At 42.6% G+C, this 18,410-nt stretch overlaps 1 gene segment (V, D, J or C); it reads right to left on the bottom strand.

Moving 5' to 3' along the window:
- Nucleotides 1-663: 663 nt before the first annotated feature.
- Nucleotides 664-18,410, bottom strand: LOC108930910 (Ig kappa chain V-III region MOPC 63-like). The segment is given in 4 exon segments: nt 664-1,288; nt 2,426-2,461; nt 15,465-15,770; nt 18,341-18,410. Coding segments are annotated over 4 exon segments (717 nt in total).

The raw sequence follows: 18,410 nt of genomic DNA, 5'->3' as shown, positions 1-18,410 counted from the left end.
TCCCATATAGGGTTGCAGGGAACCGAAGCCTAACCCCGTAACACAGGGCATAAGGCTGGAGGGGGAGGGGACACACCCAGGACAGGACACCAGTCCGTCGCAAGGCACCCCAAGCGGGACTCGAACCCCAGACCCACCGGAGAGCAGGACTGCGCCCCCCCCCCCGAAATGTTGTTTATATAAAAGGAATTCCACTATTAGAAAAAATGAAGACCACTGTGTACACACACACTGTTCCTGGACCAGTCAGAGTGTGTCCCTTATTGCATTGTTTCCACACTGAGTGAATATGGAGTGGAAGGTGGCTCACAGTGAGAGAGCAGTGAATTCGCAGAGAGAGAAGTTAAACACACTCTACAGCCACTGCTAATTTTTTAAAAAAGCCTTAATAAATATGTTGAGACATAAGAAATTGCCAGCAAGAAAGAATTTATTTAGTTTTGCTACTCCCGAGGTATTAAGAATATTTCAGCACTAGTGCAATTTCATGATTTACTGGAAGGGAAGATGCTGCTTTGTGGTTTACCATTCTCAGTTGGACCCAGTGTGGAAGAGTGTGCACTTTTATTGCTAATACATGGTTTGGTGCTTTAAAAAATGGTCTTAAAGGAGGACTTAACGCCCGTTCCCATTTAACAATCAGCACAACGAAAACAAGTGTGGCAGAAAACAATCTTTATTTTTGATTTTTTTTCTCAGCTGACAATGTCTGTGGGACCAGCTCATACAACAGCAGACTGATTACATATTTGGCATGGAATAAGAAACAGATGCAGACTCCAGACTAAAGACTATGCTTGCAAGCAACCAGACACACATTACCACTAGCAACAGGACACAGAGACATGTTTATGGGGAAAGAGCAGAGGACCTTAGCTGGTAGCTCCTTGCTCACTCTTGGGGAGAGGGGGGGTGGTCACAGTTTGGGACGTTTGGGATTCATTTCAGGTTCACTGCTAAGGTTAGAGCGAGCAGTCGGAGCTCTTCAGCATCCCTTTGACGGGGGTATGGGAGCCGAAAGTGGCCTCACAGGTGACGGGCACCCCCTTGTTCCATTCAGTAGTAGAAAGGGTCAGGGTGCTGCTCCAGCTGTACTTGCCATCCTGCTGAAGAAGCCCTGCACTATTGGCTACCGCTGACGCCTCGGCATTCTTGTTGTCCACTTTCCAGCTCAGCGTCCAGCCGGAGGGGTAGCCGTTGTTGGCCAGGCACGTCACCTTGGCATTAGATCCTTTGGAGATCTCCTCACTCGAAGGGGGCAGGACAGTGAGGGTCGGGGGTTGATCGACTGGCAGAAATAACAGAGGGCCATTAGATCAGAACACACAAAAACGTTCCTGGATATATCCAGCGATGACTAATAACTGATGTTACAATCTAATGCCTCATTACTATGTAACACATGAAAAAATATTCAGGCAAAGCATAAGCAGGGTTGATGGATATTTACTTTTCAGAAGCTGATGCTTTTGTCCAAGCTGCTTGTGATGTTTCGTATATGAAGCTACTCACAATTATGCGCACGTGTATGCTGCTGAGTTTTCTTACTGTATTAATCCAGGGACCAAACTTTTATGAAATGTACGTCAGTAGAGGTAGGGATTTGAACCCAAGTTCTTCCAGCCACTAACCCAAAAGGCTGCGCTACTGACTGTTCTCAATTAGAAGATAAACTTCAGATTTAACTGAACAAGTTTCCGAGGTGAAGTTTAATTGTCTGAGGTGTTGATATAATAAAGACAGAATGAACAGTCTTTTCAATAACTCTGTATTGATCAGTTTTCTGAACTGAAAATCCTTTTTCTCCAACAGAATAGAAAGACTTAGGACAAAACCTGCAGGTTATTTATTTTACATATCAATGAAAATTCTTACACAGAGGAGCATTGTTGCTGAATAAATAGAAATAAAAATTACATTGCATTTTGCATAATGACATAATTTATATTTTTAAAAGGATAACAAAGTAATTCAATCGATTTTGTTATATCTGTAGTTACCAGGGTTTAGTGTAAATACTTGAGGGTGCAGTTCTGTGTAAAATCTTGATTTTACACATTTACACAGTGCTAATATAGGATTTATAACACTCAGACAATCTCTCCTAAAGCATACCAATTTGTAAATAATATACTGACTTTTGATACGATTTTTTCAACATAAAAAATACACAGGAATCAATAGTACAGAAAAATATTCTGAAATAAGTCATTAAAAATTTTTAATTAGTGCTAAGGATATACAAACATAAATGTTTAGACTGAAATACTGCCTTTCGGTGGCATATATCTGATCCAGTTCAGCAAGGACAGAAAATTACAGCATTTCTACTATTCTGGTTAAAACCAAATTCAATTATGCTGTTTTTCATCTCTTTCTGGCAACATTTCTAGAGCTTTTGCAATAAAGGAAAGCAGAAACTTACCTCCAACTTCGAGTTTGGTGCCGCCACCGAATATGAACACAGTGCTTCAGACAGACCAGGTGGCTGTACAAAAACTTGCCAGTTACACCCCCGGTCCTCAAACCACCACGTTCTCTGAGTTTCTGTGTTACATTTCCTTTATATGTTTTTCTGTCTGACATCTACATGCTAGCCTGTCGGTCTTTTATTACAATATGAAAATATAAGAGTGGTAGAAATAATTATGCATACACTATTGCCAAGGAAATCTTAAAATTTAAAAATGCTTGCCATCAAAAGATAAAAATGCCCATACAGCATTTATAACAAATTATTTACAATTGATCTTTGGCATGTCCTCAACCAAGTTCAAACATGAACACTACATGATGATAAAGTCATTTTATGGAAAACAGGTTTTTGGGGTTAAATGGTAATGTTTCTATAAAGTGGCAATGAAAATGAAGGGTCACTTCTCCACCGACTGTGGCATTGTCTGTTTCTCTAAGCAGGCATTCATCTCTCTTCTCTCGTTGTCCCTACTTGTTGATCTCACTCTACTTCTCTCTGTGGGTCTCCAACTGAGCACCCTTCTCTCCTTTCACCCCAGAATAACTCTACCTGGAAGCCTGTACCTCCTATGATAGAAGCCATAGATGTCTGTGGGCAGCAGATAGCATAGTACACTCCCGCTAAGGCATGGCCCTGCCACTCTTCTTGATGAACCTTTGAACAATGTACTTAATATGATTTGTTCTAATTATTTATTCTTTGCCTTTCAACAAAAAGCGCTCAATCCACAACAATGTAATTTAAGTGTATATGTTTATGTATTTTTTTGGCAATTTATTTTTCTCTTCTTTTCTCACCGCTGAACAGTTAAATGTACATTCTTTGCAGAGCCAAGAGGAGCACTTCTAGCAAAAATCCATTTGACTTACCTCAACATTGAGTTGTACGGATGAAAATCCAGTGGGTGTACTCCATTTTGACATTAGCATCCAATTGTGGTAACAGAGTAATCCTACATAAAGGCAAACAGGATTTATAGTTTCCACAAATAGGAACTGAAAAAAAAAAAAATCCTTGTTTTCTTGAAGTCATCCTCCCAACGTTGCTCATACTGCTAAAAAGCCCGTGCAGCTCAGTTCTTGCAACAAGTCTTAGGTCCACAGTACGGGAACGTGCCTTGTAATCCTGATATGTTTTTGTACTGGTTTGTATTACCGTGTCCTTCCTCTTCTTCCAAAGTCACATAAACAGTAGTATGTGGCTGCATCCTCAACCTGGACTCAACCTGGACTGATGGTCAGACTGAAGTCAGTCCCAGATCCAGAACCAATGAATCGCTCTGGGGTCCCAGACTCACGGCTGCTGGTGTCATGTATCAGAAGCTTAGGAAGGACTCCAGTTTTAAATTGGTACCAGGACACATCATCACCTAGGTTACTCGAAGTACTGGGGTTACAGTTTACAGTGACTGTGTCTCCTGGATGAGCAGATTTCACTGGAGGACTTTGAGTCACAATGATCTGACCACTGCACCCTAAAAAAATGAAATCACAGGATGTTGTCATGAGCATCTTTAGTAATACTTGAAAAAAGTTCAACAAAAAACAAAGGAAAACACCGACAAAAATTCCAGTCAAAACAAAAAATGCAGCGTATAAGAAAATAAGCAATTCATGAGTAGAGTCGCTCACCCTGACTGCAGAAGGCCAGTGCCAAGATGAAGATGAGGCTGAAATCCATGGTCTCCTTTGTAATGAGAATATGAAACTACGGGCCTATAAATACCTTCAGGTCACCGAAGTGTGAAATACTCATGCGAAGTGTCCTTCATATGCAAAGAGTTTCTCAGGAGCTCAAGAGGCGCATGATTTTGTCATTTGTATCGCAGTAACTCTAAATATGTAAAATATACCGAAATGTTTAATCGTTGTATGTTGCTTTGGTGAAAAGTGTCTGTGAAATGAAAAAACGTAAATCTATAATTTTTGCAGAGTGAAAGTACAAATGACTTGAGTGACCCGAGAACAGGAAATCAGTCCTGCTGTTTGTAAGGTGGCAGCTTCAGGAAAGGTGCAGGACTGATTTCGTTCTACTTTGTATGTACAGAGTTTACACTTCAGCCTGTTTACAGCTCCTGTCTGGTGTTCCTGAATTCAGTGATCAGTAACAAGATGGTTCTCCTGCGATGCGCCATTTTTTAATATTTTTATTGAACTAGTTAAGTGAAGATATTTGGGGTTTGCGTCAAAAAAAGAACGTGGGTGTTGCTGTTTCCTGGCTAAACCACAGCATCCAGCTATATAAAATTTTAATCTATAAGTCATATTATATAAGAGCTGCAGAAGCATAGTATAGATTGTGATGCAACCCAGCTTCACTTAGGTTATTTCAGTCACACATGCTTTCCCCAAACATTGAAACATGGGGTGAAGGTCACTGCCAGTCTGACTTCTACAAGAATTCAGCTGAATTTATTTTATATAGTGTATCTTGAAGTTTGATGTCTGCAGGAGACTGTAGTCTTAAGAGTGAACTTTCCAGTAAAAAAAAGCAACTGTTTTTAGGGCAGATCTTGGTTCAGGGATGCAGATTCTGTGTGGTGTTACTGAGGGAGGTTTTTGTACGGCTCTCTATCACTGTGTGTAGTCTGGTCGACCAAAATTAGCAAAACAGTAGTATGTGGCTGCATCTTCAGCCTGGACTCCACTGATGGTCAGACTGAAGTCAGTCCCAGATCCAGAGCCGCTGAACCGCTCTGGGATTCCAGACTCACGGCTGCTTACTCTGTATATCAGGAGTTTAGGAGCTGTTCCATCTTTCTGCTGGTACCAGTACAGGTCACTACCAAGACCACTCGAAGTACTGGGGTTACATTTTAGAGTGACTGTGTCTCCTGGACGAGCAGATTTCACTGGAGGACTCTGAGTCACTGTTTTCTGTCCAATGGATCCTAGACAAAAAAAAAAAAAAATACCACTTTTAATGAGCAAATGCATTAATGCAATCAATTCAAAAGTAAAAATTGATCCTGTGTGTTAAAATAATAAGGAACACATAGGAAATCAATGAATCATCAAGCAGTTCATCCACAGACTGCCTCTCACCCTGAACCCAGAAGATCAGTGCCCAGATGAAGATGGAGATGAAACTCATGGTCTCCTGCAGTTCTGTGTCACTGAGACTCAGCTCTCTGTCATACTGCGGTAAACCTACAGACCTATAAACACCTCCAGGTCACTGAAGTGTGAAACACTCATGCAAAGTGTCCTTCATATGGAAATGGACTCTAATGAACTGGAGACAAAAGTTTCTTGTTGAAAACATACACTTTGTGTTTAAGTCTCAGGAAGGGCCCTTCTATTGTACTTTTCGGAGTGTATTTTTTCCTGTTATTCCCCAGTGCTGCACAACATCTAGATGTATAAATTGTAAAACTGTCATTTGTATTTCTCAATATTCTATTATATAAATGTGGACACACATATTCATTTATCACCTTTAGAGTGAGAGATAAAATTTAAAAGGTTTAAATATAAAGCCTTCCTCTAAACACCTGAATCGTCCGTTTGCTTGCATTTTTTTCTTCTTTGGATGATGCTTTAAATGACATTAGAGTAAGCAATCTGACAAAAATAGATATTCCAATAAAAATCAACATGAAAGGGGAGAAAAATAAACCCAGGCGGTCCCAAATACCAGTGGCTGCGCACCCTGCATTGGTATTCTACTGCTATGTATATAGGGGGTCAGCTGCTGGCCCTGATAAGGATGTCCATTGTTTTACTGCTCCTGGTGGGTTTGAGCAGCACAAACAAAGGAAGGACATGCTGGCACACAAGACCAGCAGTTGGGCAGTAAAGAAGAGGTGCTGAACCTGGTGCGTGTGTGAACAGCATAAGGTGGAACGTCACCCAGACTTAATTTTCGGTGAGTAAATACATCAATCAACTGGGTTTATTATGGAAGAAGAGCAATTTTAGACACCTAAGAGATTCTTAGGAACAACCAACACATGAAAATAATATAGGTCTTATGATAGTAATCAACTTTTTAATTTTTTTTAATAAACATGCACACGTAATACTAACCATATACACCCCTAGCGATGTTGAATAATTAATCGCTAGTGATTGATTTTGAGATTTCTTCAGCACATTTGGACATGATGTATTTTCTTGGAGAATGAATAAATGTTGAATTTACAGCAATTAAAGTTATATACTGTATTTAGATATATATCTTGTCCTGTACAGTTTAGCCCAGAAGATTGTAGTCTTAGAACAATGAATCTCTGAGTGAAAAAGGAGCTGTTTGTAGGACAGGTCTTGGTTTAGTGATGCAGTTACTGTGTGGTGTTATTGACTGAGGTTTTTGTACGGCTCTCTATCACTGTGTGTTGTCTGGTGCGCCATAAAGCGCCAGACAGTAATATGTGGCTGCATCCTCAGCCTGGACTCCACTGATGGTCACACTGAAGTCAGTCCCAGATCCAGAACTACTGAACTGCTCTGGGGTCCCAGAGAAACGGTTGTTTATGCCATATATTAGGAGTTTACCTTCTCCATCTTTCTGCTGGTACCAGTACAGGTGGCTACCAAGACCACTGGAGGTGCTTGTTTTACAGCTTAGAGTCACTGTGTCTCCTGGACAAGTGGATTTCAGTGGAGGACCCTGAGTCACTGTGATCTGACCATTGGATCCTAAACCACTCAAAGCTCACAATTTATTATTAGAAAAATACATTAAAACAGTACAAGAAAGGTGGCCTGGCATCCCCTCTTGGGTGTGTCCACTCCCCCTCCTGCCTTGCATCCTCTGTTGCTGGGTTAGGCTCCAGTTCGCTGCCACCCCGCTCGGGACAAGCAGTTTCACACTGTGTGTGTTCTACAAGAAAAAAGTGATCACACACACACACACACACACACACACACTTTCAGAACTGCTTGTCCCATACAGGGTTACAGGGAACCAGAGCCAACCCGGTAACACAGGGCATAAGGCCGGAGGGGGAGGGGACACACCCAGGACAGGACACCAGTCCATCGCAAGGCACCCCAAGCAGGACTCAAACCCCAGACCCACCAGAGAGCAGGACTGTGGTCCAACCCACTGCGCCACCGCACCCCCGTAAAGACAAAACAACAAAATGAAAATACAGGACATAACACCACAGAGACTCGTTTAACCAGATCTTTAACCGGTTTATCCACAGACTTTCCTTGGAGCAGAAGGTAAACACCAACATGAAGATGAGGATAAAAATCATTATGTCCTGCAGTTCTTATGTTACTAAGGCTCAACTCTCAATTATGCAGACATCAACCTCGAGACCTATAAACATCTCCAGGTCAGTCAAGTGTTAAACACTCATGCAAAGTGTCCATCATATGCAAAAAGCCATTGAGGATATCAAGGGACAGCACTTTTTCTCATGTTTTTAGTAATGCTGGATATCAGATTAATTCTGAAAGTAGTTGAAGTGCTGGGGTTGTTTCTTCTGGAGTGACTATGAGCAGAATATCAATATGATTATTCAGATGGCACCTTTCACTAGAGCAGCTTGTAATGATTTACCCATTTATGGAACTCGGTTATTTTTACACCATAGTACAGCAGGACGAGGACTCCATCATGGGCCCTTTGAGTAGAAGACAGAAGCACTAACCACTACATCCCCGCTGCACTTTTATTAATGAGTGGTCAAAGTCAATGTCGCCTCCCATAAAATACATAGTAAATATGTTTATATCAGGATATGTTCTACAAAGCAGCTTAAATTTCTTGCACTTCACTAGTTGATATTGTAAGAACTGAGGCAACAAAATTTTAAATATCCCACCCTTTATTTGGTGATTAGAGCCAACAAATTTCTTGATCTAAGTCCAAATTGTACGCACTGTTTTGAGTGTACAGGGGGTGCGGCGGTGCAGTGGGTTGGACCACAGTCCTGCTCCCCGGTGGGTCTGGGGTTCGAGTCCCGCTTGGGGTGCCTTGCGACGGACTGGCGTCCCGTCCTCGGTGTGTCCCTTCCCCTTACGCCCTGTGTTGCCGGGTAGGCTCCGGTTCCCCGTGACCCCGTATGGGACAAGCGGTTCTGGAAATGTGTGTGTGTGTGTGTGTGTGTTGATTCAAGTATTGCTTCAATTAATAAATGTATTTTACTACTGCTGCTTTTTAATTCTGATAGGAGGTCAGTCAAGAAAAAAATCTGAAAGTTTGTTCACATTCAGTTATGTGGTCATAAACCACTAAGAGATATATTACAGGTTGAACATTAGGACACAGTCCATCTCCTTGGCTGAAAGCTGCACCTCAGGAGGACTTCATTGCACAAAAGTACAAGGTGCAGCTGTTTAACTCTCAAAAAGGCATCTTTAAAAATTGTCCTCAGGAGTGAGATCAGAGCAGGATTTGGAAAAAAATTGGATGGTTGGATTGAGATTATTGTCTTTTTTGTTTAATTTTTGTACTGTTCAGGTCTGGAGTTTGGGGCCTAAGTGACACTTCATTTCTGGGTCACATAAGTAATAAATATTTTAAGTTCACACATGACATCACACATCACTGTTTCAGTCCTGGTCACTTTCTGACCCAGACAAACCCAGGTCTGTCACATTACCATGGTTGTTGTACAGTGTTACACTCTTAAGAACAGACGAGGTCACAGCGAAAGAGCAATTACTTCTCAGGCATGTCTTGGTTCAGTGATGCAGTTACTGTGTGGTGTTACTGAGGGAGTTTTTGTACGGCTCTCTATCACTGTGTGTTGTCTGGTGCGCCATAATTAGCAAAACAGTAGTATGTGGCTGCATCCTCAGCCTGGACTCCACTGATGGTCAGACTGAAGTCAGTCCCAGATCCAGAGCCGCTGAACCGCTCTGGGATCCCAGACTCACGGCTGCTTATTTTGTATATCAGGAGTCTAGGAGCTGTTCCATCTTTCTGCTGATACCAGGACAGGTCACTACCAAGACCACTCGAAGTACTGGGGTTACATTTTAGAGTGACTGTGTCTCCTGGACGAGCCGATTTCACTGGAGGACTCTGAGTCACTGTTTTCTGCCCACTGGATCCTAAAGCAGTGAAATAGAAAATCACAGAACAAATATGTTGAAGTAATAAACGAAAAAACATAACAGCCTTAGAATTAAACACAAAAGGTTGAAGCAAAAAGTGTTGAATATTTATCAATCCATTAAAACGTAAGCTAGTTAGATGATCGACTTTCTCACCCCGACTGCAGAAGGCGAACGCCAAGAAGACGATGAAGATGAAACCCATGGTCTGCTCTGGTTCTGTATCACTGAGGACATCAACCTCGAGACCTATAAACACCTCCAAGTCAGTGAAGTGTGAAACACTCATGCAAAGTGTCCTTCATATGCAAAGAGTCCCTCGGCAACAAGAAGCACCAGCTCTTCTCTTCTGTACACTTGTAACAATATTGTGTTTATTGAAGCACAAATTTAATCTGGGTAGTGGGTTGTGCACTGGTCACAAACAGAACCGTGCAAATAATGTGCATGAACCAGTGACTTTGTGTATTGCATTAGATCAAATCTGTGAAGTCATAAAATTATAGAATGAACAAACACCACATATGAACCATTTTTCCTTAATAATATTTGCAAAATTGACCTGAATAACATTACTGAAATTACATTTCTAATGGTGCTGGGCTTTCATCCTGATGAGGGGCTGTTAACACATCTCACCAAGCTGTATCTATAAGTTTTACACACTTTCAGATGGTCATAAACTATGTAATAAGATATGTGACAGGTTGTACATTGGGTCACAGCCCATTTCCTTGACTGATGGCCACACATGAGAAGGTCTCTTTCGGAGGGAAAAAGCACAAAATGCAGCAGTTAAAACCCTCATGGAGATGCTCTTTGAGAAACAGGCTTGAGAAGTGAAACTGAGGGATTTTTGCAAACTGTTGGGTGTGTCTGATGTGTTTGTGCTTTTCACATTTGGAGTTTTATCTCCTTAAAATTTTCCATTTAATTTTCTGTTTTATGTTTTGGAGCCAATAGATTTCTTTCTTTACAATGACTCAATAGTTCGGGAAGCAAATAAACCGAGTATTTTAAACTGCCTTTAAAATGATGCCATGTACCTCATGTAAGCCTTCAATTATTGGGGATAGAAGTAATAAAAGCTTCAAATCCACACATTACCGCCACTCTGAGGCCACATCCTGGATGAGATATACCCTGGGCTGTAACACGGAATAACTTTACCATGGTACCACATTATGGATTTATTGTGTGCTTTGGTTGACTCAGTTGTCTTTTCAAAACACATTTCTTAGAATGTGTTTTATGGTTATCATACTGTAAATTTATGTGGAAAACAATTATATTAGATGCAAGTGCTTTTAAAAAATCTGGAAGTTCATTATTTTGATTAGCTGTTAGTTTCTAGTGCTAAAAATTTTATTTTATTCTCTGATTTACTGCCCAGTTTGATCTGTAATCATAAAAATTATGTTATCATAAAAGTTAAAGCAGTTGACTGACAATTTTCTCCAGAGTTTACAATACAGAGTAATTAAAACCTTCATTACTTGAATTTCTCTCAACTGGCTTCTCTCAGTGAGAGTATGAGAGAAGCCAGATGAGGTGGTTTGGACATCTCATAAGGATGCCCCCTGGGTGCCTCCCTTTGGAGGTATACCAGGCACGGCCAACTGCGACAAGGCCCCGAGGTCGGCCCAGGACCCTCTGGAGGGATTATATCTCATAGTTGACCTGGGAACGGCCGGGGATCCGCCGGGCTGAGCTGGATGAAGTTGTGGGGGTCAGGGGCGGCTGAGCCTCTTGCTCTCCTTGTTGCCACCATGACCCTAGAAGGACAAGTGGGCAAGATGGATGGATGGATGGATGGATGGATGGATGAATTACTTTAATTTGCTTTGTCCTGCGGGCACAAGACAAACATATTTGTTTGTTCAGTTTTCCAGTGAACAGTAATAGTTTTTAGATGGGCAATGTTGGTCAATAACAGGTAGATTCAGTATTAATAGATTTAAAGCTCCCAATACCAAAAGAAAGTATACTAAAGCTATGCAAAATATCACAAAAAAGAAACTAAAAAAAACAAAGAAGACAGAGCTACTGTAGTAATGAGTCTCTTGTGACCCCAAAAAACTGACTGAATTGATTGAAATTCATATGAATGTTCATGTAATTAAAATACTTTAAAAAGGAAAACACATGCCTTAGGTTTTGCAGTTAAATATAAAAATTTTTTTAAGAATGTGTCCATAAACAAACATTTTAATTAGGAAAAAAATTTTTCTTGCTATTTTATATTCAGAGCTATTCACTGTAGGCTGTGTCACGACTCCAACGGGTAATACCCATACAGGCCAGAGGAGGCGCCACTTACTGCTACTCAAAACCAACAAGGACTTCTCGCAATCTGCCGCACTTTGCTTCACGGAGACATGGCCATCCGACCTAACGCCTGACAGCGCGGTCCACCTACCCGGCTTTCAGATTTACCGCGCGGATGATATATCAGCGCAAACAGGAAAGTCTGAAGGCTGTGGAGTTTGCTTTTACATAAACAAGGATTGGTGCACTGATGTTTCAGTTTTAAAAACAGTGAGTGAGCCCTCTCTGGAAGCACTGTTCATAAACTGCAAACCCTTCTATTCACCACGGGAGTTTTCATCGTTCATTATGATTAATGTCTACATTCCACCGCAAGCCTGTGTGAGTGAATTGCTTGATCTGCTTTGCAGCCGCATTCAAGGCATGGAGCAGAACCACTCGGACTCACTCCTCATCATTTTGGGTGACTTCAACAGAGCAAAACTAAATATTGAACTCCCAAAATTCAGGCAGCACATTAAGTGCCCAACAAGAGGGAAGAACACTCTGGACCACTGCTACACGGTCTTAAAGGACACCTACCACTCTGTTCCCCGTACTGCGCTCGGCTACTCTGACCACTGTCTGGTTCACCTAATCCCCACATACAAACATAAACTTAAATCCGCCAAACCCACAATCACTACAGTGAAGAAATGGACGGATGAAGCCAAGTCGGTTCTGCAGGACTGCTTTGATTGCGCTGATTGGAGTGTATTTGAAGCAGCAGCTGACCACCTGGATGAACTCACTGATGTTGTTACTTCTTAGATAAGCTTTTGTGAAGACACATGCATCCCGACCACCACTCGGTTTACTGCTAAACTGAGGCAGCTAGGGAAGGACAAAGAGGCAGCTTATAGGAGCGGAGACAGGTCATTATACAACAAAGCCAGAAACATGCTAACTAAAGAGATCAAAACTGCTAAACGACGCTATTCCGAGAAGCTGAAACAAACATTCTCAGCTAACGATCCGGCATCAGTGTTGAGAGGCCTACAAGTCCTCACCATCTTCAGAGCATGATCCCCTCACTCAGACAACACCCAACAATTGGCTGAAGACCTGAATTTTTTCTACTGCAGATGTGAGGGGCCCATTAAACCAGCCATCAACACCTCTTCCCCAGTCTCCACCCAGCCACCATTCTTCCCATCCAACTTTGACGATCAGTGAAGATGATGTAAGGCGTCTGTTGAAAAGATTAAAGACAAGGAAGGCCCCCGGCCCTGATCAGGTGTCTCCGTCTTGCCTAAAAACCTGTGCGAGCCAGCTAGCCCTCATCTTTACACAGATCTTTAATAGATCGTTGGAACTAAGCATGGTCCCCTCGTGCTTCAAGCGTTCCACCATAATACCTGTTCCAAAAAAAACTTGCATCTCGGGACTGAATGACTTCAGACCAGTGGCTCTTACCTCTGTAGCAATGAAGTGCTTTGAGAGGCTGGTGCTAGTATATCTGAAGGTCATCACAGGCTCACTGCTGGATCCCTTCCAGTTTGCCTACAGATCAAATAGGTCTGTGGAAGATGCTGTGAACATGGGGCTGCACTACATCCTGGAGCACCTTGACTCAACAAAGACATACGCAGGAATCCTCTTTGTGGACTTCAGTTTGGCCTTTAATACAATCATTCCAGACATCCTTCACTACAAACTCAGTCAGCTCTCTGTGCCAACATCCATCTGCAACTGGATCACAAGCTTCCTTACCAACAGAGAGTAGCAGGTGAAGCTGGGGATATTCACATCTAGCACTCGCACACTCAGCACCGGTGCCCCCTCTGGGATGTGTGCTCTCCCCTCTGCTCTTTTCAATATACACAAACGACCTCACCTCCATAGACTCATCAGTTAAGATCCTGAAATTCGCTGATGACACTACAGTCATAGGACTCATCAAGGACTGCGATGAGTCTGCATACAGACGGGAGGTGGACCGGCTTTCTTTGTGGTGCAGACACAACAACCTGGAACTTAATACCAGTAAGACAGTGGAGATGACAGTTGACTTTAAGAAAGTACCTTCTCCTCTGCCACCACACACTATCCAAGGTTGTACTGTGTCCAGCACTGATTCCTTCAAGTTCCTTGGCACTACCATTTGCAAACACTTGAAATGGGAGAAGAACATCACTACCATAACAAAGAAAGCCCAGCAGAGGATGTACTTTCTCCGCCAACTAAGGAAGCACAACCTGCTGAAGGAACTGCTGTGCCAATTTTACAGGGCCACCACTGAATCCATACTATGTTCATCAATCACAGTCTGGTTCAGCTCTGCCAACCCAATTGGACAAGCGTCGCCTTCACAGACTGGTTAAGTCAACAGAGTGCATCACCGGGACCAACCTCCCTTCCCTCCAGGACCTGTACATGTCCCGTGTCAGGAAACGGGCTGAGAAAATCGTAGGGGACCCCTCACACCCTGCTCACTGTCTGTTTAGCCTACTTCCCTCGGGCAGGCGATACAGACTAATCAAAACAAGAACTACCAGACACCAAAACAGCTTTTTCCAGGAAGCCATAAAGATTCTAAATACCCTCCTATAACCTCAATCTTCACTGGACTTTTTACTACCACTGTACCCTGCTTGTTCAGCATTACACCCATGTGCAGTATTTTCTTACATCTTTTGTGCAATATCATGTGCAATATGTTTCCTTATATCTTTTGTGCAATATCATATCCATGTGCAATATGTTTATATCTTTTGAGTAACATCATACCCATGTGCAATATGTTCTCCAAATAACTGACAATCACTGCACTATAATGTCACTTTATGATACAGGTCAACGCGTGCTTTTTTCTATGCTTGGTCATTTAGTTGTATTATGTCTGCATGGTTTTATGTTCTGTCTGCATTATACTATGTTATTGTCTGCTGCATTATCGGTAATTGTGTTTGCATTAGTCTATGTCTAGTTCAGTACGTGCTTATGTAGTCTGTATGTGTAAATGTGCACTGTAGGTTTGCTCTAAACCGGAAACAAATTCCTTGTATGCTCAGATATACTTGGGCTATAAAGCTGATTCTGATTCTGACCCAGACCCAAGTGCCTGTGCTCACAATTAGATACTTGCTGAGGTATAAAGGGAGCAAGCGGCGGATGCTGGGTTGCAGTTTCTTAATCAGCATTTCCATTGTACATTGTAGTTTCCTCTTTTCTCAGTTTGTTTCATAGGTGTTTATGTTCCAGTCCCGAGTGCCCGTCCTTTCTGTTCTTGCCTTTTGTTCTCCTGTCCCGGCACAGCGTTCCAGTCTGGTATTTCGTCACGCCTCTGGGTTCCAGTCACAGATCTGCGTTTCGCTTTTCACCTTTGTGCGAATACCTTGACTGAGTGTCTCTGCTCTGCGTTCATCATTTCACCTTCACCCAGTACTTTACAGTTTGCGCCGTACACTTCTAAAGCCACTCTGCATGTGGGGTCATTTTGCTTTTCATCCGTGTTTGGACGTAACAGCAACACGCGTCCGTGTCGGACTCCTGTCCGGACGTTTGCGTTTCACTGACTGAGTGCTGCTGTTGTTGTGTTAAAAACACAGATCAGTTTCACAGCGAAAGAGCAGCTCTTTGTTGGACAGGTCTTGGTTCAGTGATGCAGTTACTGTGTGGTGTTACTGAAGGAGGTTTTTGTATGGCTCTCTATCACTGTGTGAGGTTTGGAGCATAAAAATTACCAAAACAGTAGTATGTGGCTGCATCCTCAGCCTGGACTCCACTGATGGTCAGACTGAAGTCGGTCCCAGATCCAGAGCCGCTGAACCGCTCTGGGATTCCAGATTCACGGCTGCTTATTTTGTATATCAGGAGTTTAGGAGCTGTTCCATCTTTCTGCTGGTACCAATACAGGCTGCTACCAAGACCACTCGAAGTACTGGGGTTACATTTTAGAGTGACTGTGTCTCCTGGACGAGCAGATTTCACCGGAGGACTCTGAGTCACTGTGATCTGACCACTGGATCCTAAACCAATCAAAGAAAAAAATTACTGAGGTATTAAATGAAAAATTAAACTGGAGAAAAATTGAATTATACAGAAATACAGAGCAAAAATTTTAAATATATACATTAAAAAAAATCCCTGAGTCATCAATCAATACACTGTCTCTCACCTCGACTGCTGAAGGCAAATGCCCACAAGAAGATCAGGATGAAGCTCATGGTCTCCTGTAATTCTGTGTGAGTGAAGCTCAACTCTCTGTCATACTGTGATAAACATGCAGACCTTTAAACAGCTCCAGTTCAGTGAAGTGTGACGTGTTCATGCAAAGTGTTATTCATATGCAAAAAGCCACTGAGGAGTTCAAGAGGGACCAGTTCTCCTGATCTGCACTGTAGTAAAACTGGGTATAAGACACAAACAGTAATGTGTTGAGGTTTTTTGCCACAGTTTGTATGATGAAATCAGATTGTTATGAGATTTCTTGAATCCATCCATTATTAATAACCACTTGTCCTGTGCAGGGTTCAGCTGATCTGGGGCCTATCCTACAAGCACAGGGTATGAAGCCTGTTCACCCTGAGTGGGGTGTCAGTGCATCAGAGGGGCACACTTTTTCATACACAAATACACACACCGTGGCTCTGGGAGGAAACCCATCTGAACAGAAGGAGAACTCAGGGAAAACTCCACATAGCCAAAGCCCAATTCAAACCCGTGTTGGAACCCATGGCCCAGCACCTGTGAGGCATCAGTGCTCTACCTGCTATGCCATCAGGCTACCCCAAAGCAGACTTCTTGTGTTTGCATTTTCAGATTCCAGTCCAAATAAGGGATACACAAACATGGAAGACACTTCAGTTGCGGATTAAATTGCATGTAATTAAATGACCATTTTGGGGGTGCGGTGGCGCAGTGGGTTGGACCACAGTCCTGCCCTCCAGTGGGTCTGGGTTTCGAGTCCCGCTTGGGGTGCCTTGCGACGGACTGGTGTCCCGTCCTGGGTGTGTCCCCTCCCCCTCTGGCCTTGTGCCCTGTGTTACCAGGTTTGCTCCGGTTCCCCGAGACCCCGTATGGGACAAGCAGTTCTGAAATGAAAATGGCCATTTCATTTAATTAAGGGATACTCAATTATTGTGGGTAAACCTTTACAATGATTCTCCAGGTTGAACTGACCTGTATCTCTAATGATTTATTTCAGATACACTGATTCTTTTCTCCTTTGCATAATGGACAAATATGAAAAATTCTTTTTGGCAATTAAGATTAATGATTTTCAGTGGATGTACTAACTATTTCACTGTGTCACCGCGTGAGAAGCGTGCTCTATAAAAATGAAAATAAATAAAAAATATTTGATAGTAAATGGTACCACATGCCGAAGACATTGTCACGGGCAGAGAGCCGACACACAGGATGGTGGACCCAAGTGCAACATCTTTATTGTCAGCCAGAGGAACAAGGCAAGTATCGTGGTCGGAGAACAGGCAAAGGGTTGGGTCGATCGGCACATGTTATTCTGGGATGCGACTCCAGATACGTGGTCCTGAAGGACAAAGCGATGGCTCTGTACCGTGGCAGTCTTGAAGGTGGGCAGGGGAACAGGGAGGAAATGAGTGAAGAGTGAGGACTGGGTTCAGGATGCTGGAGTGTGCAAAGAGGCTGGTTGTCTCTAGTGAGAATCTGGAAGGCCAAGGTTCGGTACCTTACATTCTTAAGTTCTGATTAGCCTTGGGTATCTTTGTTAGGGGTGCGGTGGAGGGTATGACAGACAAATCCATCCATATCTAAACCATATCCATTCAAAATTATGTAGGTATATTAAAGTATTTGTGCAGATGGTTGAACATTTTATCAGAAGCATATACCTTGAAAGGGGGTACATTTACTCATAGACACTAAATTAATTTAGATTTCTTTGCATGTACAAAGTAATATATGAATAAACCATTCCTATCAGTTTATTTCTTAAATCAACATGGTTATTTCTAGGGAACTACAGCGTGAAGAACAGATGAGCTCATCAGGAAGCATAAAGTGATAGAGCTGTTTGTAGGGCAGGTCTTGGTTCAGTGATGCAGTTGCTGTGTGGTGTTTCTGAGGGAGGTTTTTGTACGGCTCTCTATCACTGTGTGATGTCTGGTGCACTATAATACGCCAAACAGTAGTATGTGGCTGCATCCTCAGCCTGGACTCCACTGATGGTCAGACTGAAGTCCGTCCCAGATCCAGAACCGCTGAACCGCTCTGGGATTCCAGACTCACGGCTGCTTATTATGTATATCAGGAGTCTAGGAGCTGTTCCATCTTTCTGCTGATACCAGGACAGGCTGCTACCAAGACCACTCGAAGTACTGGGGTTACATTTTAGAGTGACTGTGTCTCCTGGACGAGCCGATTTCACCGGAGGACTCTGAGTCACTGTTTTCTGTCCAATGGATCCTAGACAAAAAAAATAAATACCACTTTTAATGAGCAAATGCATTAATGCAATCAATTCAAAAGTAAAAATTGATCCTGTGTGTTAAAATAATAAGGAACACATAGAAAATCAGTGAATCATCAAGCAGTTCACCCACAGACTGCCTCTCACCCTGAACCCAGAAGATCAGTGCCCAGATGAAGATGGAGATGAAACTCATGGTCTCCTGCAGTTCTGTGTC

Source organism: Scleropages formosus, chromosome 5 (assembly GCF_900964775.1).
Source record: "Scleropages formosus chromosome 5, fSclFor1.1, whole genome shotgun sequence".
NCBI lineage: Eukaryota > Metazoa > Chordata > Actinopteri > Osteoglossiformes > Osteoglossidae > Scleropages > Scleropages formosus.
The sequence above is the reverse complement of the archived record's forward strand: the minus strand, read 5'-3'. Positions and strand labels throughout refer to the sequence as shown.